The following is a 24,451-nucleotide window of genomic DNA, read 5'->3' on the forward strand; positions in this document are numbered from 1 at the left end:
TAGGAACAAAAATAAATGTAAGTGACGGAAATGCATGTAGAGATAACTTAAACTAGAGCTACTGTTGCATACCACGTTATTGGTTCTGACTACTGAAGAAGCAATAAAGTTGCTACCTGTCTCAGATGAACTTTGATATTAACCTGTGGCAAGTACTTAAATGTAGCCTGAGAAGATTTTGAAATATTTCCTGTTTCATTAGGACTTCAAAAGCCCTGCAAATACTGTGTTATTGTGCTATTTTATTTCATTCTAGTGAAAAAGGTGGGAAAAAATTGACCCATATTATAATCATGCTTTTGAATTTCTTTATTTCTTGCGCACTTGCAGTGTTTTTCAATTCCACATACTCTGCTTTGCATTATTAGTCATTTGAACTTAATACATTGTGATATTAACATTAGAAAATGGCTTTATTTAATAGAATGAAAAATTTATTTTCTAAAAACCTTAATCATCAAAAAATCAGTGATAGAAGCTACTCTGCTTTAGACATTTTCTTTTAATCCAGCATGCAGCCTTTTCTATCACTGATATCTTATGGGCAAGGGAATGTGACCTTTGACCATATCTGGTCTGCCTCTTCAGATGATTACAATTTTTAAACAAGTTAAACCAGTATTTAATGCTTCTGTACAGAGATATCAATTAAATTTTTACATTATATTATATAATAAGATATAATAATAGAATTATTGTAGAATTAGTAGAATAAGGAAGAGATTAATTCAAAACTAGATTCAGAATTAAGAACTAAATTGAGTGATCCTTCCAGTCTAAAAGGGCAAGGACACTCATTGTAACAAGACTTGTGTTATCACATACGTTGAATAAAGCCATGATATAATATTAAAAATATTCCTGTTAGCAAAATTTTGTATTCTACTGTTGTGTTTCATTTTAGTTGCTTCTGTGAATGATACAGTGTAAATTTTTGCTTGAAAAATTTTTCTTCCCATGAATAATACAATATACTTATATAACTGGTTATGGAAATGGATGGCATTATGATTGTAATTGAAGTCCACTGTAATTTTATCAAGCACAAAATGTAAACTTGTGTTCTGGTACATCTTGAATAATTAATTTTTGGAGACTTAGTTTCCCCTGTAATTCAGTTAATATCAAAGAGACTTTTCAGGACTGTTACAAGCCTTCCATGTTTCCTAAATGTACCCATATTTGTCGTTATGTCCTGTAATGTTTCTCTTGATATCCAAGAGCTTAGGAATGGTTGCATGGAACCCAGCAGAGATGTTTATTCCTATGTCTGTTCTGTCATTAAGGATTTCTAGAATGTATATTTAATTTTCCAGTCACTCTAATATTGTAGGAATATTGTCACTCTAATATTGTATGAAGTTGCCTGTCTTCCTCTCTGATTACTGTCCAGACACTTAGTTTTTTCACTAAAATGGGCACACAAAAGTAATTGGATTGCAAATCTTTGCTTCAAGATATAGCACAAGGGGAAGAAAAGAAAAGGACATTTTGTTCAGCATATTACATATAATCAGCAGTGCACAGGAAAAATTGGTTATAAAAATCTGTAGTGATATCAATGCATAGATGACTGTTAAAGACCAAAATGACTGTGATGCCATTTTCATCAAAATAACTGTTCAGAAGAATACAGGCAATAACTATTAAGTTCTAAAACAGTTGAGAAACAATGCAAATAAAAACCATTTAGATGGTACTGATAGGAATGTTTCTGTTCCAAGAGCAGGCATTGTGAAGACAACCTTAGAAATAGGAAAAAGAGGGGAGGAATAGATGATGCAGCAATTTATTGCTTTATTTCCATCTTCATAGTCTACTGCTTTGATTCTCCTCAGAAAGTGCTCATTGTCTACTATTCCCGTTTTTATCTTTCTTAAAATTGCTGGTATAGAAAACTTGCCCTGCTAGGAAAATGGAGGGCACACAGTAGCTTACCAAAGAAACCTCAAAGATAAAAGTTTTCTAATGTGTTAGTAGATCTGTACAGTCCTTTGAGTCATATCTGGGTGGCAGACAGTAAATAAGTTGACAGTTGTGTTCAGCTACTGAATACAATTTTTTGGGGGTTGTTTTGTTACTTTTCCTCCTTTTGAGTTCCTTTCGCAAAATTTTTAAGTCTTTTGCTTAAGTGCGAAGTGCTTTATCAAGAGTAATTGAAGGTCGTCAATGCTGTGAGGTGGGTAAAGTTGCTTATTTTATAGTTGAGAGGAACTGAGCAATATCCGAAACTGTGGATGGCAACAGAGCACCTGACATTATTGAGAAACCACTGCTGTATCCACTGTACCCAACTTGGAGTTTCTCTGGTTTGCCAGCACCATTCATCTCTGGAGATGAAGATGGACTTGCATTTTATATGAGGAGCTGAGAGCAGTTATTAGCATTGTAGTTAATATGGCTCCGATATTTTCATAACAACTAAAATAATGTAAAGAAATAATTAAAGTTAAAAGGGGGAAGAAAACACAGAATTCATGAAAGGATGTTCTTCTAACCCTCTAATATTTTCCCAGTCTGTTACTAGGCACGTATCTATACAACACGATATGTTGTTTATTTGTTGTACCCTCCACATAAAGCAAAATTAGCATATCAAGAAAGTTCTGAAATAGATTTAGGCACTACTGTATTTTGATTTAGACATTATTGGAAATTACATCAGGTGTATGAAGGCGAGGTATCTTACAGTTCACAAAAAACACAGCAATTTATCTTGTAGTTTCACTTCCCACCCTTTTTTTTGTGTTTAGGTAATAGACTATTTTCATTGAATTTAATGTGCAGAGGAGATAAACCGATCCTGTTCACTAATTAATTACTTGCTTTTATCACCTTAGAGTGTTTTAACTGCATGATCCAGGGATGGAATATAAAATGGCTAATTAGTTCAGTGAGGCAGTCTGTGCTGCTGGTTTAGTAATGAGGAGCTTGCTCTCAAGTTTTGATTTTCTTTAACTCATGGAATTCCATTGCAATGCTAGGTAGTACTTTCTCTGCAGATCCTGAGGGATGTGGAGGGGAAGGGGGGAGGGAGTGTAAGAATGTCCTTAGAGAAAGCTTTAGTAGGTTTATGTCTTTATGGACAGATGTGAATCCAGGTGGTAACAGCTCCCAGCACAGAGGAATTGCCTCTACTTCCTCCTTGAACAGGCTGTTGAATTTTTAGCTGAAGTCCTATGACCTCTCTCTTAAAGTTTCAGCAGATTTGACCCATATTTGACATCCCTAGGAGATGTCCTGTTTGTACTTACAGGAACTGCAGAGCAATGCTTAAAAAGGAAATTTCCAAATTACATACTAGTTTTTACTTGTTAGTAGCTGGGGGGAAGAAACTTTGTTTCTAGCAGTACTAGGAACTTTTATAATCTTGATATTAAATAGTGAGAGTCAGCTTCTCTTTTACTAAGGAGCTTACTCTGTAGCAGCTCAGTGTAATGTGTGCCCAGTTTGTAGAACTTTCACAATGTAAATAAAGAATATTTTCTTGCTATCTGTCTTAAAGATAAATACTGATTTTATGAAATTACTGCTTTAAGTAGCAAATTATTTATGAGGAAAAAAAATTCCTTAACAGAGACACCTATTTTCATAGAATTATCTCTGTATTTCTTCAGGATGTTGGCTTTAGAGAGCATTAGGGAGAAGGAAGAGAAAGCAAATAGAATACACTGGTTTTTCAGGAGAAAGAAAACAAATAGACTGTAGTTGATTTTCGTGGAGTTTTTTGTTTGGGCAGCTGGTGTACGGGAGTTTTGTTGTCATTATTTTTTGGGGATTTGTTGTTTATGTGTTTGATTTGGTTTGGTTTTTTAATGTCCATGTAGAAAAGAGCCATGATTTACTATAAATACTTAACACTGATGAAATCTATAATGTTGACATCTCATAGTTAATTTTGGTCATCAGACCTTTGTATTTATATTTTCGTGTTTCCCCCAACTCACGTTGTTTATCTTAAAAATGGAGTGGAACTCCACTGTGGATTTCTTATGGAAGGTTAAGAAGTAAAGGGTCTTTACAAACCCCTTAAAATTATTATACTTGAATGCCTATCTGTAGAAAATAGAAATTAATTATAATTATGGAAACCGGAAGAAAATTAATGTCATAATTTATTATTTTAAAGTAATGGGAGTAATAGTTGCTGATGCCATTTTTTTTCCAGATTCTCGCTATAAATTCTGTAATAAATCTTGTTGACTGAAAGCATCTTCTGTGTCTTCTCTTATGTCTAGACTGAAAAATAACATCCTTTTTAAGGAAGCTGTCAGACATAATGAAGAACAGTGAAGAATTTATTTGAAAAATACTGAAAAATCTTAACCAAACCCTCAGAATAATAGTAAAAAAAACCCCAAAAGCTGAGGTACCCACAGCTTTCAGTGTAACTGTTTAAAAAATGTTTTTTAGCATGCAAATACATATAAAAATTAACCGTAAAATTAAGCAACAAATCACTGAGGATATGAAACAGATGTAAAATGACAGTAGAAATATTAACAAGATAATATAACTTTGTGACATTTATATGCTTGAGGAATGAAATTATCACTTCTAAAGTATTTTCTAAATAAGTGACAGAGCAAGCATATCATACTCAGGATGATAGAAGACGGCAAATTTGCTTATGTCAGAAATAAATATATGAAGTACCCATAAGACTTTATTAACAGAAATTATGTATTGAAAGTAATACAGAGTATTATAGCATAAAAAATGGGAGAGTTTTAGCTAAAAGTGGAAAAAGGTATTAATACTGTGAGACTCAAAATATGCAAACATTTAATTTGTTCTTTGTGGTGTTAATTTACATATGTCCTGAACAGAGTGTCACAATCTTTATGAACTTCTACGAATGCCAGTTGATTTTCATGGAAGTGTTTTAGTCAATTTTCAGTAGGGATGAAAAGCTTTTTCTCTAGTTGATTCTGAATGAAAAAGAAAACTCATATATTCTATGTACAAAACCAACAAAAATTATACAAACTGAGTGTAGTCTTTGTTTATAAGCACCATACTATGCATATTATTTACTGTCCACTTTCCCAAATAATCAGACTTATGCAGGAGCAATAAACCTAAATCAGTATTTTCTCTAAATCTCAGTATATAGATTTTTCTTAACTTGACTCAGTATTTTTAAATGCTAGGTCATACTTCAGGTAGGGGGATGACTGCGCTTTCAATTAACTGTAAATTTTCTTTGAGATACAACCTCATTACTTTTTCCACTCCTTATGTGCATCAGTTGCAAAATCTAGACTACATTGAGTAACATGATAAAAAAACTAATTACTGAAGTATGATTGGAACCTAAGTAATAAATTCTTGAAGTTCCATGGTGATACTTTTTACACACTTGAGTATAAACAATAACAATTTGATTTTGTTTTGCAGCTCGCTTGCTTTAACCAATATAGCTGTATGTAATGATACTACATGCTAATATCAAGCTATGTAAAACAGTGCACATTGAGCTGTTTTATACATTTGTGCACATCTTTAGCTGGTGCCTGTGAGTTCAGATTTGTTTTTTAGTGGTCCGTCTTCTCAAACCAAACGAATAACTTTGTTTCTATCACTCCAGCTCTAGAGCTATTAATGTTCTTAGTGGCAGAAAAGCTATGTGAGTCAAATATGTTAAAATTCTTAAATCAAGTTATGATATTTAGGGTCGTACCTAGGCTCTGTCTACATATTGAATAACATAGCCCAGTATCAATATGGATGAGCTGATTAAAGCAGATGTATGAGCTTCAGCATCCTTAAATATGGCTCAAGACTTTTAGTTTGGGTTATATGTAGTTCAGTCCTTTGTCATTACCGTGGGTAATGCTGGAAGCTGTTTGTCACTGGTTCAAACCTTTCTGCATAAGCTGTAGAAACAAATTCCTGGGAAAGAAAATTCTGTAGCTAGAAAAACAAATTTCGTGCCCATCATGAGCAGAATTCTAAGTTAGTTTCTTCCAAGAGCAATGTAGTTTGCATGCACCAAATTCATCCTTCAAAAACCAATGAATGTGCATTAAGTGCTCAAGGGATTCACTTCAGAACTATATTACAGGTCCAATTCAAAATATCAAAGTTAATATAGTTTTTCTGGAATATTCATGTAAGCCATTTGTGAGCATATTAGCTATTTAGATAAGCAAAACCACAGTAAGTTTAGTTTAAAAAATATTTTGTCCGTGATGTTCATAATGGTATGGAATTAATCCTATTGCTTGACATGTCCCGCCCTTTTTATTACATTACCATGGGAATAATAATATATATTTTATTATGTTGTATTCTAAAAAACTGTGAAACACTGAAATGTAACATACAATGTAACATATATTATCAATGTACTATATCAACACATAGTATGTTGATAATATATTATTAGCCTGTAGAAAAGTCACAGTAGGTCTTTTATCAGGTATTACTACATGTCTTCTGATCTAAAAAAATTTAAAAATTTGAGGTGAAGGGAGGGAGTTGACTTTCTGAGCTTCTCATCCATCACTGAGCCAAAATTTCTTTTCTATGCTGAGTAGCTTTTAACTTTTGATAGAAACTCTAACGGGCAGAGGGAAGATGGAGCTGTTTCTCAGGTTTCTCACTGAAACACTTCCTGAACACATTTCAGGATGCTTCTTCAAATTCTGTTTCGTTTTACGTAGGTTCCACTTCATTAATCTGGGATTTATTTTTGTGGAGGAATAAATGGAGGGCAGTTGTGGTGGGTTAACTTTGCATGGCTGCCAGACACCCACACAGATGCTTTCTCACTCCCCATCCTCAACAGGATAGGGAAGTAAAATAAGACAGAAACACTTGGAGGTCAAGATAAAGACAAGGAAATCACCTACCAATTACCAGCACAGCAAAACAGACTGAACTTAGGTAACATGAATTTAATGTATTGCAAATTAGAGTTACATGGTGAGAAATAAAAGCCAAAAACTGAAATGCTTTTTCCCTCTCCCTTCTTCTGAGGCACTCCTTCATTCTGAAATTCTTCACTTCCTCCCTTGAGGGGTGAGTGGGGAATGGAGGTTCTGAATCTCCATAACAGCTCCTGTCCTTCAGCCTCACACTCCTTCCCTGCTGCACTCTGCCTTGTCTCTGTGGACTGCAGGAGATTCTCTGCTCAGGCACTTTGAGCATCTCCAGCATCTCCTCCCTTTGCTTTTTCATAGGATTATTTCTGACTTTTTTTCCCCCTTCCCTCATTTCTGTTTCCTCATGACTGCTCTGAAGTGTTTTTTACTCTTTGTAAATAAGCCTCTGAGAGGTACAACTGTCTTGGCTGAGGGGCTCGGTCAATTTAAATGACTTCCAATTACTTTCAGACCTGTAAAAATGTGTTGGTTTGGGTTTTTTTTTTTTCTAATTTAGAGACCTGGCTGCAAGGAACTGTTTGGTAGGTGAAAGCAACATCTTGAAAATAAGTGATTTTGGGATGTCCCGGCAAGAGGACGATGGCGTGTACTCATCATCAGGCCTAAAGCAGATTCCAATCAAGTGGACTGCTCCAGAAGCTCTGAACTATGGTAAGAGCATAACTGGATTTTCTTGAAAAAAAAAAAATCCAAAGTACAGTAAAGAGCATGAGAGCCACAATATTTGAGTGTATGTACATACAATTCTTTTCCCTCATTCGAATTAAGAATGTTTAAAATAATTTTAGTATTTCAGTCTGATTTATGTAAAAAATGCAGTTTTGCTGCTGAAAAACAATAAGGCAGCAACATCAGAATTGCTATTATGCAGCAATAGCAGAGTGCTTTGGTTCTGTTGCTGACTCATTCTTGTAGACAGCCTCATCAGTCATCTAAATTATGATCGTTAGCAAAATGAATGGCAAGTTCTGCATATTTATAGCCCCTCATTGAAAACAGTAGAAAATGTTAATGTACTAGAACACTGTGTTAGATAATTCATTGCATTGGTGAAAGATACAGTCATTGTTTTATTTTTGGGGGTTTTTAACTGCAGTTTTACTTTACCTGCATTTTTGTGTATCGCTAGGTTTTTATATTGGGGATAAAAATTTATTATTTATCACTGAGGGAAGTGAACCACACTACTTAGTTCCAGAATAGAAGCAGAAGCTGCTGCTCTTACCTTTTTTTGCTTATATGAAACTATAAAATAAGTTCTTCTAGATAAAGGGGGCTGTGGAGAAGCAGCACATTTAATAAATGATGACATGTTTTGAATGTACTTCTCTAAAGCAGTTCTCTAGTTGAGTACACAGAATGAAATATTTTTGAATTCTTCATCTGAAGTGTCTATAAATATTTTTGCCATCTCTTAAATTTAGCCTTTTTTTGGAAATCATGCATTGGAAATCATAAGTTTGTGAATTATGATTGATAGCAGAACGCTTCCTCTCATTAGCATGTTTGCAGCAGGTAATGACATAACACAGTAATGCAGATCTTCCCTTTAAAAGGCTGACAGTAAATTCAGTTTAGTAATAGATCTTGTATTACCAGTTACTCTAAGAGGTGTTAGTGTTGCCAACATTCACTGGTGAATGCTTTGTTCTTTTGGGTGATTGATCCACTATAAATGGTGGTTTGGGTTTTTATTTTTGTTATTTTGGAAATACATACAGTATTTTTGATGTATTATGAAAACCTATCTTTATAACCATATGTGGTCCAGTTGACTGCATTTAGCAGGAAACAGGCTCTTGTGACCACACCTTCACTTTGTACTGCTGAGTCTTTTTTCTGCACAGTACAGGAGAAGAGGAGATTGTTGATTAACATCAACTTACTTTGTGTTTCCTAAAGCACATACATATTCCAGCAGCTATAGGTCATTTTCTGTAATGTTTGGGAAATAAGCTCTCTCAAACATGTTAATATGTTCAGCAGTCAATATTCAACTTTCAAAATGTCATGAAAGATTTCTGTGTGTTTTTGAAGGATAGTTTTTTCCACTCCCTTGAAAGATACTATTAAAACTTACTGGATTATGTTTTATTGTTTTCCATTCTAATAATAAGGTTTTAATAATTGCATTGAATTGTGTAGGTATGATTGGTGGTTTTTAAGATATCAAAATGAAATAAAATTAAATCTGCAGTATTTCAAAACTAATTGGTAACCACTGGCCAGGTCAGTCCTGAATATCAAGATTCAAAGGTTGGAGGAAAATGAGAAATAGGATCATTTGGCCATTACATAAATGCCAATGTGGTTAAGAAGCTACAAAAAAGTTCTTTTTTTTGTCTTTGCTGAAGTCACTGTATATGACAAATTAAGAGTGATCACTAAAGTATGTTAATTTAAAAAAGCCCCACAAGTTGTGAAGGCTAGAAACCAGGCTAGGGCAAATGTTGTGGTTCTGACACAAATTGTGTCAGAAGTCAGAAGCAAAATTCAGATGCCACTGGAGTTTTTGAGAAATGGAAGCTTTGGTTCCGTGGGTGCTGTTCAGAGCCATTCTACACTGTTATTGGGAGGGCAAACCCCATCACTCCAAACAGCTCCCCTTTCCTCCTTCGTCCCCCGACTTTATACACTGAGCCTGATGTCACATGGTCTGGAATCTTCCTTTGGTCTGTTTGGGATCGCCTGTCCTGGCTGTGTTCCCTCCCAAGGACCCCCAGCTTCCTCACCAGCATGCAGTGTGAAAAGCAGGGAAGGCCTTGGCTCTGTGCAGTCAAAGCAATAAGAAAACCATCACTGAATTATCAACCCTGAGTTCAGCAGAAATCTAAAACAGAGCCCTGTACCTGGCACTGTGAATAGACTTAATTCTACCCGACCAAAATCGGCACATATTTAGGATGATTGTGGGGTATTTTTGCTTCCTGATCTTTGAAAATTAAAATACATTTAATATGTATGTTTTCTCCCCAAAATATTTTGAGTTATTTATGATGTTAATAGTAACATGGGGAGGACTTGGGGTCTTTTTATAGACAGATCTTTTTTTTTCCCCTCAGATAATGTAATAGCATAAAATATAATTAACTGTACAGAACTTGTACTTTCTGTAAAAAAACCCAATAAAACAGCTAATCACCTATCTTGTATTTGCTGAATGCTTTCAGTGAAAAGTGTTAAATTTCTGGATGCTCAACTGTGGGAAGTTGATACACAGACAAGAAAACTAATCTTACTCCAAAGAACATAGTGAATATCCATAATTGCCAACCATGAGGCACACAAGCTAACATAGCACAGCTGGAAGTGATATTTAGTCTAAGAGTAAACTGAGATTTCTGACGTCAGAACAGTTGTCACTGTCATCAACTGTCACTATAATTTACATGTATTTTCCTTTTTTTCCTAGTCAGAAGTGGCTTAGTTTATCTAGTTTGATGATTAGAGATAAACAAACAATACATTCACAAGTGTTGTTTTTAAGAATAAAGATATGTAAATACAAAGTGATAGTACGCAACAAAGAAGAGCAGCCATGAAAAATGTTGAAAGTGATGTTGAAAATGGATTTTTAAGATAACATGTTCACTGATTCTGCTGCAAAAGGCTAGGAGTCTTAATTTTCTAATGAGAATCCATCACTGACAATAGAAATATCTGCTCCAAAATGTCTCCTTGTAATAGAAAGCTACAATTCCACAAAGAGGCTTGGAATTCAGTTATCTATCAATTATTTATTTTGCTATCTCTGAAGCATAATTGGAGGCAATTGAACCAGCAGGCCTGATTTTTTTTTTTTCTTAAACTGATTGCATGTGTCAGTTTTGCAGCATCCAGCCTTAGTTTGATTTTCAGAGATCAGTTTCTCAAAGCATAAGAACCAGGCCTTCTTCACACTTAGAAACAGTGTTGGTGGTAGCTCCTCTCAGAATAAACACTGCCATGCTAAAATGGAAAACTAGAAAAGGTAATTTTTTAAAGAATATTTGGAATTGAAAACAATTGTAAATGAGTAGGAAAACTCTAACATTTTTTTGTCCTTTTATGTTAAAAGAAAAATATTTTTGTACATTAAGAAGGAAAGAAATTTTTAACTTGCTTGACAAACTGGAGTGGTCTGTGTATAGCTGTAGAACTTATGGTTAGCTTATGTTACTCCACAGTTTTTGTTTTAATATAATTTGTTCATTCTTTGAAATACTGGAGACGTTGAAATCTGTAGAATGTTTTATTAGTAGCTACAGCTTTGTTTTGCCTGGAGATTGCCAGTGTAACACTTCTACCTTTACAGGAAATTTGCGCCATAATTATCTGAAATACCAATTTCTCTGAATGTTAAATTCAAGGTTTGCTTTCCTTTTTTTAGGGAGATACACATCTGAGAGTGATGTATGGAGCTTTGGAATTCTTCTGTGGGAGACCTTCAGTTTAGGAGTATGCCCATACCCTGGAATGACCAACCAACAAGCACGAGAGCAAGTTGAGAAAGGTAATTATTCCTTGAAAGTGAAACAATTGCTGGATAAATGGTATGGATTCAGCGTAAAATAGCTAAGAAATAACATACAAGTTTTGTAGCAACTCTAGCAAAAACAATATGAGGTTTCCTAAACTGCTGACTAGCTCTCTGGGAGGAGCAGGGTGATGTATATAGGCCTTTTGGAAAAAAAGGAATACACTGACCAGTAACTTAAAGGTTGGAAGACTTACAGCATGCTGACTTCCATTATTGCAGAACTAACAGGTGAGATGGAAAGGAGGGATTTACTGCTGTGCAAAGCAGAAGCTTGAATTATTTAAGATGATGCTAATGCAGGTATAAATATTCTAAACTGCCAGAAAAAGATCTCTATCATTCCATCTTCTTTATTAAATCATTTCACAGAAAGATTTAGCAATTATGGTGGAGAATGGTAAACTAGTTGAGCATTGCAAGCTGCATTTCTCTTTTACAAAATAATCAAAAGGGTAAAATAGCAAATAACTGTGAGTAGGAGTTCAGGAGTTTGATTTATTTTCATTGTCTTTAGTGGCATTTCAGAACTGTTCCTTCCCTACATAATACAACTGTATAATTTATAAATATGTTCTAAGCTAGTAAAACTTCCAAATTATTTAAAACAAAAACAAATAGCAAACAAACAAAAAAACTCTGGTTTGCTGATTTACACACATTGTCAGTGTTTGTTATAGTTTTATAAGCACTGTAGGTGATAATAAAGTTTCTCCTTAAAGGCCAAATCAAATCCTGGAGCCTGAGCCATATTTGTCTGACAATTTGTGGAATCACAGACTCAAAGAATGGCTGAGGTGTGCAGGGAGCTCTGAATGTCGTCTGGTCCAACCACCCAGCTCAGCAGGATCACATCCAGATGACTTTTGCAAATCTCTGTGAATGTGGTTGTCTTTGGACAATCTGTACTCAGTCACCCTCACAGGGAAAAAAGTGGAGGAATTTCCCATGTTTCAGTGTGTGCTCATTACCTCCATGTCCTGTCACTGGGCATGGAAAGAGCCTGGACCCACCTTCTTTGCACCCTCCCCACAGGTGTTTTTATACATTGCTGAGATCCCCTGAGCTTTTTCCTCTCCAGGATGAGCTCCTCCAGCTCACTCAGCATTTCCTCATAGGAGAGAGAGATGTTTCAGTGCCTCCATCACCTTGGTGATCCTTCATGAGATTCTCTCCATTGTGCCTGTGTCTGTCTTATACTGGGGAGCCCAGTACTGGACCCAGCACTCCAGATGTGGCCTCAGCCAGGACTGAACAGGTTGGGCAGATGATTTCCCTCAAACTGCTGCGGCACCCCTACTAGTGCAGCCCAGTGTGCCATTAGCATTCTTTGCTGGAAGAGCTCATGCTGGTGTCCAGTAGGAGCCCCAGGGCCTTTCCTGACAAACCGCTTCCCACAGGGCATTCCCCGCCCATACTGGTGCCCGGGGCTGTTCCCAGGTGCAGCACTTGGTTCTTCCCATTCTTGAGGCTCCTGCCAGCCCTTTCTCCAGCCTGTCCCGGTCCCTGTGGACAGCACCACCACCCTGTAGTGTATCAGACCCCCCCCGGGCTCGGTGCCACCAGCAAGGGGGACACTGCTGTGTCACCATCCCTGAGGGGGCACCTGCCCCTCACCCACAGCCTTAGTGAAGGTGCGACACAGGATTGCACCCTGGAGCTCCACTCAGACTTCGAACCACTCATTACCTCCCTTCAAGGCTCACTGTTCAGCCTGTTTTCAATCCACCTCCCTGTCTTGTCATCTAGCCCATAAATCCAAAGGTGTCTTTGTGGGATTTTACAGTGGAATCCCCTCATGTATCAGGCCACTCATCTCATTGAAGAAGTTTCTCACATTGGTCAAGCATGACTTGCTCTTAGTGAATCCATGCTGACTTTCTGCATGCTTACTCCTGATGATTTCCTTGTACTGCCTGGAAATTGCTTCCAGCATTAGTTGCTCCATCTCCTTCTGTGATCAAGGTGATGCTGACCAGCCTGCAGTTCCTTGGGTGCTCTGACTTGAAGATAGGAGTGACATTTGCTTTACTTCTGTCTTCAGGTACGCCTCCCTGTACTTGAAGTGATGTATGAAAGTATGTATGGTGTGGCAGTGACATCAGGCCCTTCTCTCAGTACTCACAGGTGCATCAGAGCCCCTGGACTTAACTAAATCTGGTGTGCTTAAGTATTCTCTGACCAGGTCCCCTTCCACAAAGGGTACATCTTCCTTGTTCCAGCCTTTCTCACTGATCCCTGGAGCTTGGGATTCCCGAAGGCTAGTCTTGCTAGTAGAGGCTGAGATGAAGAAGGTGTTCAGTACCTCAGCTTGTCCCTGTCCTGTGTTGCTGAGTTGATCAGTCCCTCATTCAGCAGTGGGCACACATTTTTTCAAATCTTTTGTCCCCTGCACAGTTAGAGGAGCTCTGCTTGTTGTTTTTGACACACCTGGACAGATTCAAGCCCTTCTGGGCTTTGTCTTTCTTAACTTCATCCCTGGAGGCTCAGACAGTGTTTTGGTATTCCTTTCATTACCTGATTTTGTGTTTGATTTTGTCCAGGATCTCCTTGTCCATACATACAATCCTCCTGGCATTTTTCCCAACTTCCTACTCATTGAGAAATTGTCTTCACTGCTGTGAGTACACCTCTGTGGTCCAGGCTATTGATGATATGCCTGAATAGCCACTTACCTGCGACTTTTGAATGATTAGCTGCTAATTTACTTAACTGATTGTCCATTCTCCTGCTCATTGTCAAGTCAGAGAACTCCTTGGCTGATGGCAGCAGAGAAGTGTGGAAGCCACTGCCTATCTAAGCAAACCAGAAGAGAAAGAGATTTGAGATAAGATGGAAAGATCCAAAAGTTAAGAAAACAGAGGGAGGAAAAATTACTTACTAAAGTGCAGATGGGGAAGAACTTCCTTAAGGAGACAAAAAAGGGAAGAAATGTGAGAATTAAAGTGGATACATCTTCAAAAAGAGCAAATACATTTACTCACATCTTCATTTTTATTATCAGTTTCCTCACTGCAGTGAAGTAAGGAAATACAACTGAAAACCAGAGGGTAGCTGCTTCCTAAGATACAAGAAAGAAATCTGTGTGAGTTGCTGCTATTAGGGATGAGCAGCATGCCCAACTTGAATGTCACTGGTACCTGAATTTTAATTAGTTTCATAATTATCTGTCATGTATAGGATATGTATTTTAGATGTTCCTCATATTGTCTTGAAGGTCTTTATAAATGAAATGGTCTTGAACTTTGCTCTTATCTTTTTAGATTTGTCAATATGCATCTGTTTTCAGTACTAAAAGTTTTTCTCCACTTTTTCTGTGTACCAGGCTACCGAATGTCTGCACCACAAAAATGTCCAGAAGAAATATATAAAATAATGCAGAGATGCTGGGACTACAAGCCAGAAAACCGGCCAAAATTCAGTGAGATTCAGAAAGAGCTGTCTTCAATCAAAAAGAAAGTGACATAGTGATGAAGAAGTGCCAAACTCAATTTCTGGGACTTTATTTTCCCGTGAAGTAATTGTTTCCCTCAGACACTATGCATTTATATAGCATTATTTGCAATATTCTTCTAGGATTACTTTGAAATTAACTGGTGTACCATCTTGAATGGTGCCTACACCTGCATTAAAGATATATACTGCGAAATGCTATATATCCAGTCACAGTAGTACTGTAATTTAGGTTACATGTACATAGGAAAGCACATACTATAAATTTAAGGGACTGTGGCTTTTATCTGTTTTACAGCAAATAACTGCTAGTGACATTTTCAGAAGTATTCTACTTTAAGCTGTGCTCCCACTCTGCTATCCCTGTCCTGTATGTCAGCATATTAATGTGGGGATTGTCATACATGTTGGCCTTAAAACTGAAGACAGTTTTGACAAGTATTTCAACTAGAAGCTCCTTTAAAAAAATTCTTTCTACATCTGATATATTTAGGTGATACTTGGTTTGAAGCATGAAGCTCAGTTAGATTCTGGATGCAAACATGCTTACTGAATGGAAAAATCCAGAATTTTTTTGGTAGTTGAATTGCTTGTGCATTTGTTACCATACAGTAGAAATACTTCTGACTTTTTATGTGATCTACTTAAATAATGCCTTTTTTCTCCTTCAGTGCCATCAGAATTCAGTAGCATGTTTCTTTTATGGTGACCTATGTTTATTTTAGAACAAAAAAGACCAATATAAAGTATATTTCTTAGCACATGCTAAGAAATACTGCAAACTATCTGCCTTCCAAAAATATGTGAAATACTAGGCCAAAAAAAAAGGTTTATTAATGATAGCAGCAGATGACAAATATAATTGATCTTAGAGGTGCTAATAAATATGCTGCTAGATTTGCTTTTGACCCTGATTTTTTCCCTTAAATTGGTAGAAATTCTCAGAATGCAGCTGGAGCATGCAAAAGTTTATTCTGAACAAAAGAACATTTCATGCATAGCGTCCAAAGGAAAATACTACTTCTGTGTGGCATGAGGAAGTTGTGCAAACAACCAAAAGGAAAGAAGTATGTTTAAAGCCTCTGACAGGGAACAGCAGAGTAGAAATACTAACCTTCTATTTTTCTTACATTATTGCAATCAAATATCAAAAGACTGGGGATAAACAAGGTTTAAATGCACCAAGAATATAAACCTTGTGTTTGTATATATATATATACATATAAATATATATTAAAAAAAAAGCCAGAAAGAATAAAACCTTACTAGATAATGGAGGGAGGAGGTGCACCATTTGTTACTTTGACTCTGGGTCCTCTTTGCAGCTGGAATTGTTTTCTAGGGCTCTGAATAAAAATAGGAACAAGTTACTGTATCCCTGTCTGAGTTCCAGCATTAAGGTGCTTAAAATACTTCTAGGAATTTACTAAACTATTCAGATCAAGGGATACTAGTTGCTGCTAATGCAAGTAAGAAACAGGGATTGTAAGTAACACAGCATCTGGAATGTTAATTAGCCTTATATTTTAGTGTTACAGTGGGAATGAGATTTAGTGAAGTCAGTGGCTACATTACATTTTTATTTCTTTTAGGGTGGCTTTTCTATTGTCCACATCATCTTTTGCTCTCTAAAGTATATTTACAGTAGTGCTGAGTGGTGGTTTAGGGCCATGTGTGACCAAAATATGTGTAGGCTAGAAGAATTTGTCTGTTACATAGGAATTAGTGTCCAACTACAACAGTGAATGGTCGTGTGGGATCACATCACCTGCATTTGAGGTCGTACTGTCAGTATCCAGCTGTAGGGAATGGTAAGTGCTTCTTGCATTTTGTTAAGTGATTTTTTTTCTTGGAGATAAGCATTTATATACACATACCCATTAAAGTGTAGTGCTTGGAAAACTTGGTGGCATAAATTAAAACTTCATTGTAAGTGTACTGGATATATTTACTTAGTTCTGTACTTCAAGTAGCCCAGAGATATTTTTCAAGAGCAATAGGAAACATTCTTGTTAGCTTGTATGCTTCTAAGTAGTACACAGAGTCTGTGCCTTAATTTGCTAGTATGCTAATGCAAGTGCAAGTGTACTAAGATCTAAGAAATGTTTCACAATCATTTGGGAAAATCCATCCAACAGCGTTTCCTTACATATGCATCCCTGAAGTCTGCAAGTAAAGATAACAGTGTCAGCATAGCTTTTCTGGAGAGTTAATATTCTTTTGTTAGAGAGATGGACTGTTTCTTTGCCATGTGCCCTCTTGACAGCAAGAAATACTGCTTCATTCAGATAAAATAAAATACTGTTGTATTTGTCATAAATTAACCAGTCACCATCCTGACTCTCATAGAAGGATAAAAACAGTACTAACATTTTATTCTGGAATTGTTAACCCCCATACATATATATCACACTTCTGTTTAAATTTGAAGTCTTTTTAAAACAGGGAATTTCTACAGCATTAGGAAAATTTGTTACTGTTACTGAAGTAGGCACCAGTTCAGTTCAAAACTAGTAATACTTTGGGAGAATACCAGAATGGCTTTGTAAGTATAGAATAAATTTCAACACAGGTACATGTCTTTTCGATTATTTAAACTTTTGTAGCATTAATTTAACAGTTTGTGGCAGAATTCATTTGTCGTGTCTGACTTGTAAGTGTTGAAACTATTCAATTTAGGAAGTGGACTCCATACCTGTAGCTACTGTAGGCTTCTCACAGGAGCATTCACAACCAAGCCTGCCATGCCATGAAATTTAAAAGAAAGACATGGCACTAAAGAAGCAAGGCTGCAATATCTTCTCTCCATGGCCTCTTGATGACTTAATCTTGCCAGGTTAATTTTACCAGGTTAGCCAGGTCATTTGGCTCATGTACTATGTTTAGGAAACTTAAAAAGAGAACTTAGAAGGAAGTTAAGCTTCAGCCTCTTTGGCAAGCATGGATTTCAGGTTAGGTTGTTACACTGGCATTGTCACAACCAGAGGGACCCCGAGAGAATCCTGAATTATTTTATATTGTTAAACGCACAAAACTCTAAATACTGTTATCCTCAGCTTGTAGTGTGAGAGGGAATTCAACAAATTTTCTCTTATTTTCATGTTTTTCCTAGCAGTTGCATTCATTATTTTAAGAAAATTGCTTTGACAGCAAGAAGTGCATCCTTAGTTTGTTTTTAGTAGAAAATTAGTGCATATTATCTCCCAAGTCCAGTCCTCAGTGAAGTCATAAGGTTTTCTAAGCTTCTTTATTTTATGAAAAGTAAAATAGGGAAAGTATCTTGTCTAGAAACAAACCTTGGTTCAGCAAAGGGTGATGATGTAGAGTTAGCATCCCACAAAGGCATTAACTTTGAAATGTGCATTTTCATTAGTTCTTTAAAAAAACAATGAACTAGCTTTTTGTTTATCAGCTACAGTTATATTGCATTTCTTGTTAAAAAAATATGCCCTTTTGCGGAATTGCTTAAAACTTTTTTGGAAGTCATTATTGCGAAGTGCATCACCTGAAGGCCATCAGTGAGAACTGCAGCTGGTAAAGCCCATTCTCACTGACAGGAAAGAGAAAACTGGTTAAGGAAATATTAGGTTATTCATACTCAAGTATTTTTTCATTAATGTCTTTGACCACCTGTTATGCTTACTTAAATACAAGCACATTATTAAAATTGACTATGAAGTTACCTATTTGTTATCTCTTTATAACTATTTTGTTATCCTTTTTGCACCCATTGTAAAGGTAATAAAGAAAACAAAAAGGAAGAAAAATCCCCCACATTTTTCTGAGGTTACAGTGTAACCAAGTCTCAGAAGTATTTACAAATGTCTCCCCTCCAGTTTTCTCAGATGTGCTGCTGCACAAATATTAACAACAGTGATGAAATACTAGCCCTGTTTCCAGTATTCTTGCTGTCATATCCTCTAATTGTCAGTGCTAGTCACAGACATAAGGGAGTGCAATATTTGAAGAGCTAAGCTAGTGTGTAAATAGTGTCATCAAACATGGTATTCAGCAGTTCTGAGAATAATTGATTGTCATAAATAATAACTCATTATAAATATTAAATAAAGAGAAAGAAGCTGAGAGAGTTCACTTTCTGTAACAGCTGTCCTGTTTTTAGGCGCTAGAAATACTTGTTTGTGCCAGTGCACTTGAATTTGTAACATTTTTATGGCTAAGCATAAAATAGTTTGCTATTAAAGGAAGAGTTTGACAATTAATTTTTTCTTCTTGTAAAGCACAAAAGGACTTCAGATATTGTTGGAAACTTTCTTCCTAGGCTAGTCAGGCTACCAATGAAGCAATGCATTTTTTTCCTCTTAGAGTGGTTTTCATGCAGTCCTTCACTTCTAGTAATTAGTAATACAGGACCTCAATTAGTAATTAAAAGGTGCATGGCAAGCACAGGGCAAGTCCAGTATACCTGAAGTTCCAAACAACCATGAGTTTTTAAGAGATCTGGTCAATTTGAAATACCAGCTCTATTAAAAATGTTTTCTTTCAGTAGTCCCCTTTTGCAGATTTACTGAAAACAAACAAAAAAGCAGTCCTTAATAACCAGCAACAGCTTACTAGGAAAGTGAATCAACCTCAGGAGCCTATCAAGGTTTTCTAAGAGTAACTGTTCCCTGGGGTAGCTTCCCATTATCAACACATAAAGTTTAAAGGTGGAAAGCTTCAAATTGAAATGGAAGAATTCATTCACACGTCACATTATGAACAGTAAAGTACTACTACCATTTATTTCCTCAAAGTGGTACTGAACTGTCATATCCAGCTCCTATATGTGTTGCAGAGTTGCCTTTTAGTATGTTATTAATACCAACTTTACTTTGCTGAGACCTGAAATTTCAAAGGGAAGATTCTCTTCTCGAAAATTCCAGCAAGATCTGCCTGGTAGCTCCAACATTTTTGCATATTTTCACATCCAGTTATCAGTCATTGTGTTCATTATAATAAGTACCATATAGAACAGGGCTGGAAGCCCCTGACTTTAAACTTTCAGAGTTTTGACCCTAGAATCCACCTTGATTTCACTTCTCTGTCAAATAAGCAAAAGAAATATCTGTTTTTCAGCCTTAGTACTACTCTATAAAACAGAAAGTTTCAGAGGTGTATTTACTGTTCTTTCCCAGGGAATGCTACCTCCACCAACAACCCTAAGTTACCATTATGTCCCCTTCTCTTTGATATAAAATTTCAGCTGGAATATATGTGCAGGTATAGAACTTGGGTGTTAACTCAGATTTGTTTTATTTTCAGGCAGTTGTATAGTATTGGCTATTTCAGAATGCCATTTTCTCAGACATCATCTAGGCAGGACTTAAATTAGAAGTTTCAGATGGTTTATTTGGGAGTGGGGGTGTGAGCTAAACAACTAATTAGTTCAGTAGCTAAATTGTTGTTTTGCAGGTGTTTGAGATTGTAGCTATGGAAGGGTGGTGCATTTAAAGATCTCAGATCCATATGCCTTCTTCAAACAAAAAAATTCTAGGCATATTTAGAAAAAATTGATAAATAAAACCCTTAAATGTAGTTGACTGAGGTCATAAATTGAAAACATAGAAGAGCCATGAACTAGATTCTTTCTTCCTCTGTCTCCCAGAGTGGAATACCTTGTAAATACAACTTAATTGATTTATTTTTTATTGATAAATACAGCCTCTGAACCAGTATGGTAACCTAGGATTCACACTGAGCAGAGAACACTTGGAAAAATCCTGAATTGCTACTATTTGGATCTGTCATCTAGTTCTGGAAACACAAATGTTTATAGATAAGTACTTAAGTTTTGTGAATATAGTAAGTGAGCCAGCCATTGAAACTCTTCATCAATATAAGGCAATTAGACTTTTGAAACAAAAATCAGAACAGTGATTCCCTTTGCATTACAGATATTGAAAGTATGTGCCAGAACTTTCCATTACTAAAAAAAGATGCACTGTACTCTTTTCAGTCAGCTCAGTCTTTCTCAACATATGAAGAATTCCTTTGCTGTTACATGCAAGTAATAATGCAAAATTCTTGGATAACTGATATATAACCAATTGACTCTGAGCTGTTGCCTCAATTCTTAAAGAATCTTTCTGCTCTCTAAAGAGGGTTGCAGCAATCTTACACTTCAGCTGAGCTCTGCTGTAATAATCTTTACTGTTGCATCTCTCAAATATTTCCTAATTCTGAAGGCTCCATGTATCACAGATGGCACCCTTTCACTTATCAAATGAAATTATTATGGTGACAGGAAAGTCCAAATACACTCCTGCTGTTGTTTAATTCAGAAGTAATGTGGTGATGTTGTACTTTAAAACCTAGGGCAGTGTGTTTGTATGAAAATGGAAGTAACCATGAATCAAGGTGAAGCATATTGTTCAAATCACATTTTTAATGAAATTGCAGATCCTAGCTATATCACAAATTGTCCACATCATAAGATACATCAGAGGAACAACATTTGTTACTGTGTGGTTTACAATACAGAACATTCTGCTCCACATAGGGAGAATTAAAGAGCTAAATATGCTCCTTGACATTTTGCTGTCAGGCCAGATTGGAACAGCATCTTCCAAATCAACAGCAATTACTTAATTCCACCTAAGCCTTATTGTGAGCTTCCTTCTTCTTAACAGACCTTTTCAGACAGTGTTAATTTTCATCATTTTGCTTTCAGGAATTTGAATTCATTATATCATACAACATTTACTTACAGAAATAATTTTACAACCCCACCACTATGAAGTGCTGAACCCTGCAATTCCAGGAGATAAGCATTATTGTTGTGTACAGGGAATTGCTCTTGCACTGGGTCTCAGTTGAAATGTCTGTTTACATGTCTGTTTCCAGTGTTAATTGTACCATTACCTGCAAATCACAAGTTAATTTGGTTTTTTTAGCAAGCTTCCCACTTAATTTTCACTAAAATGCTGAAAACAGGTAATAGGAAAAAACCCCATGATACAGACTCATCACACAGGACACCCAAGGCAGGCAGACTCCTACAGAGAAATATTGAGGAGTGAAAGCCAGCATTAAGCGCCTGCCTTGTGCCTTCTGTTAAAGGACTTCCAGGGATGAAACTTGGGCTGGGGTTGTAGGACTGCTGATTTTAAAATTGCATGTGTTGCTTTCCTTTGTGTAACTGTTGGCAGCTGGAGACAGAACAGGGGTGTTAGGGAAGGAGGGAAATTCACATCACTGGCTTGCCATCACAAGCCAGACTTTGTCACCAGTAGCCTTGAGTGGACACAGATGCCATTTGCAGATGTCTTTAGGTATCCAGTTCTCAATTTTGTGCCAAAATACGCACCAGCAATATCAGGTAAAGCACCTTTTATGCTCTTTGTTGTTTAAAAATAATATATTTGTGAAACAGATTGATAATACATAACACTGGAAATGGGTCCTTCTTCCCTAAAGTACATGTAAAATAAAATTAAAAAAATAAAGAAACAACATTTGTGAATTTATCTGGCTTTTAATCAAGTCTGAAAATTATAACTATGTTATACAGTTGCCAGTTGTCGCTCCTTTATAATTTTAAATAGAACTGCATTTTAACTTTATTTATTTGCCAATTTTTTATATGCTTTAAAGTCACACTTTAGAACTCAAGCTAACTTTTTATTTTCCTAGACTGTTATGTAAGAGATTTTCAGTCTTCCTGTAAACTGCAGACCTTTTTTGAATAGTCCTTTGTCTTCTCCTTTGGACCACTTACCACTAATGAGTCTGCAGTCCCTGTTTCACTGTACTCTTCCAATAAATGTAAAATATTTGTATCAAGCGGTCTCATTTTATTTGATATTTACAAGTTGTGTTTCTTCATTTGCCTCTGTAATCAAGTGGAAGATCAATTCTAGTAACATTTGTTTTGGGAATAGACACAAATCAAAATACTCTGTTTCACACAGCAGGGGGAGACCCAATTTGATTTGATTTTTTAAAAAATTTCTGGAGATAATCTTTCTGTATGATCCTCACTCGCAGTTCTGCATTACTTTGGTTTACCTTTTGCATATCAGAAGAAATTGAAGCAAGAAGTAACCTAGAGGACAGAAGGGGAAGGCGATGTTGAAATGGGCTGAGAACTTTGTTATGAGAACATTATTATGCCTTAAAAAATACAAACATGTTTTGAGATCCTGTGGGTAACTTAAAGTATGAATACCCCTATATGAAGAACTTCTTCCACTGCCTAATGCTCCCTGCAAATGCACCTTGTTTGAAGACCCAAAACCGGGTAGCAAGATGTGATTTTGGGTACCTGTACCTTACACGGTATTGTTAAGCACTCTGCACACTGGCAAGGACTGTAATTTGCAAGACTTAGTGCCTGACTGAAGAAGGAGTTTATAGCATGTAAGGCAATTTACAGCTCTGGTTCCTAAGTGGGACTGAGGTACCTGGGGTTTGTGTCAATTTTTTTTTCTGATAGAATACAGTTGTTCCCTTTTACAAACCTTTGGGATGTTTTTCCCCACCATCTCCCAGTAATCATGAATGGATGATGTGTAAGTCCAAAGCTCGTCCACTGAATTTCCCCAGTGTGTGTTGGAACAGAAGACAGCGCAGCGTGGGGTTGCACACAGGTCTGGTACAATTCTGCTGAGACTAATTTATTAGCAGGATTATTTTAGAAAAAGTTACTGCAGCCAAATCTGTTTTGCTCAGTGATGCCTGGCCTCCAAATAATAGAAATATGCTGTTTGAAAATCTGTGACTGCCAAACACTGAGCAGCACAGGGTGGCGATCAGATTTCCTCATTTGAAGTGTCACTGCAGTGAAATAGAAATAAGGCTGAAGAAAGGAGCCTTGAAGGGCATCAGGGCCTTTGAACAGTCCTGCAGTTTCTCCAGTTTAGAAGTACAGTTAAAAGATTTGCTGTTGAAAAGATTTAGTTGATTAAGACTTCTCACAAGATCCCAAAGGACACTGGTGCACAAGGACTGCTTTAAATGGCAGATCATAGCATTTCCCTATTCTTGAGATGGCAAATTCAGCCATGCAGGTACATCTTATCCTAACAAACCTCATGGCCTGCAGTAAGAAAATGCTCCAAGGTAGATATTCCCCAATTCCCAGTTGACCATAACACCTTATTTTGTATTTCAGCTCAAGTTCTTCACTTGGGACCTTTTATGTCTTGCTGACTTGTGAGCCCTAATGATCAAACCTTCTGCACACAGAAGACATCTGGGCACAGAAGGTTTGATCCTGTGTAGCAGTTCTGTTTTGGGGTTCTTTTTCCAGTCAGCCAGCGTTTGCATGTCAAAGCTGGATCAGTTCTTTTTCTCCCTTTTAGATCCAAATACTGTGCATGCAAAGCTGTTTTGATAGTTGGGTTAAAATCCTCTCTTGATGTTTGGCAGAAATAACATTTTTGTTAAATGAAGGAGAGATTAATCTTGCTCAGAGACACAGAAGAGGCTCACATCTGAAGACTCCAAGTAGAAGAATGTGCCTGCCTTCAGCGTGGTGATGAGGAGAATTTGTGGAAAATCAGGGAGGGAGAGAGTTGTTTTGGGGAGTGAGTTTTTTTCAGCATATTCAATTTAGAGGCACACTAGGTTTGCTGACTTCCATAAATGTTCT

The 24,451-nt window shown here is 36.5% G+C and overlaps 1 protein-coding gene across 1 annotated transcript in view; it reads left to right on the plus strand.

Annotated features, from left to right (window-relative positions):
- The window catches only part of FER (FER tyrosine kinase), a 167,145-nt gene extending 144,504 nt beyond the window's left edge, over positions 1 to 22,641 (plus strand). The window contains exons 18-20 of the mRNA XM_066568772.1: positions 7,387 to 7,541; positions 11,260 to 11,382; positions 14,732 to 22,641. Of these exons, the coding sequence (XP_066424869.1) occupies positions 7,387 to 7,541; positions 11,260 to 11,382; positions 14,732 to 14,874 (421 nt within the window). The 3' untranslated portion in view covers positions 14,875 to 22,641. The remainder of the gene's footprint in view (positions 1 to 7,386; positions 7,542 to 11,259; positions 11,383 to 14,731) is intronic.
- Positions 22,642 to 24,451: the final 1,810 nt, after the last annotated feature.

This window comes from Molothrus aeneus, chromosome Z (assembly GCF_037042795.1).
Source record: "Molothrus aeneus isolate 106 chromosome Z, BPBGC_Maene_1.0, whole genome shotgun sequence".
NCBI classification, from domain to species: Eukaryota; Metazoa; Chordata; class Aves; order Passeriformes; family Icteridae; genus Molothrus; species Molothrus aeneus.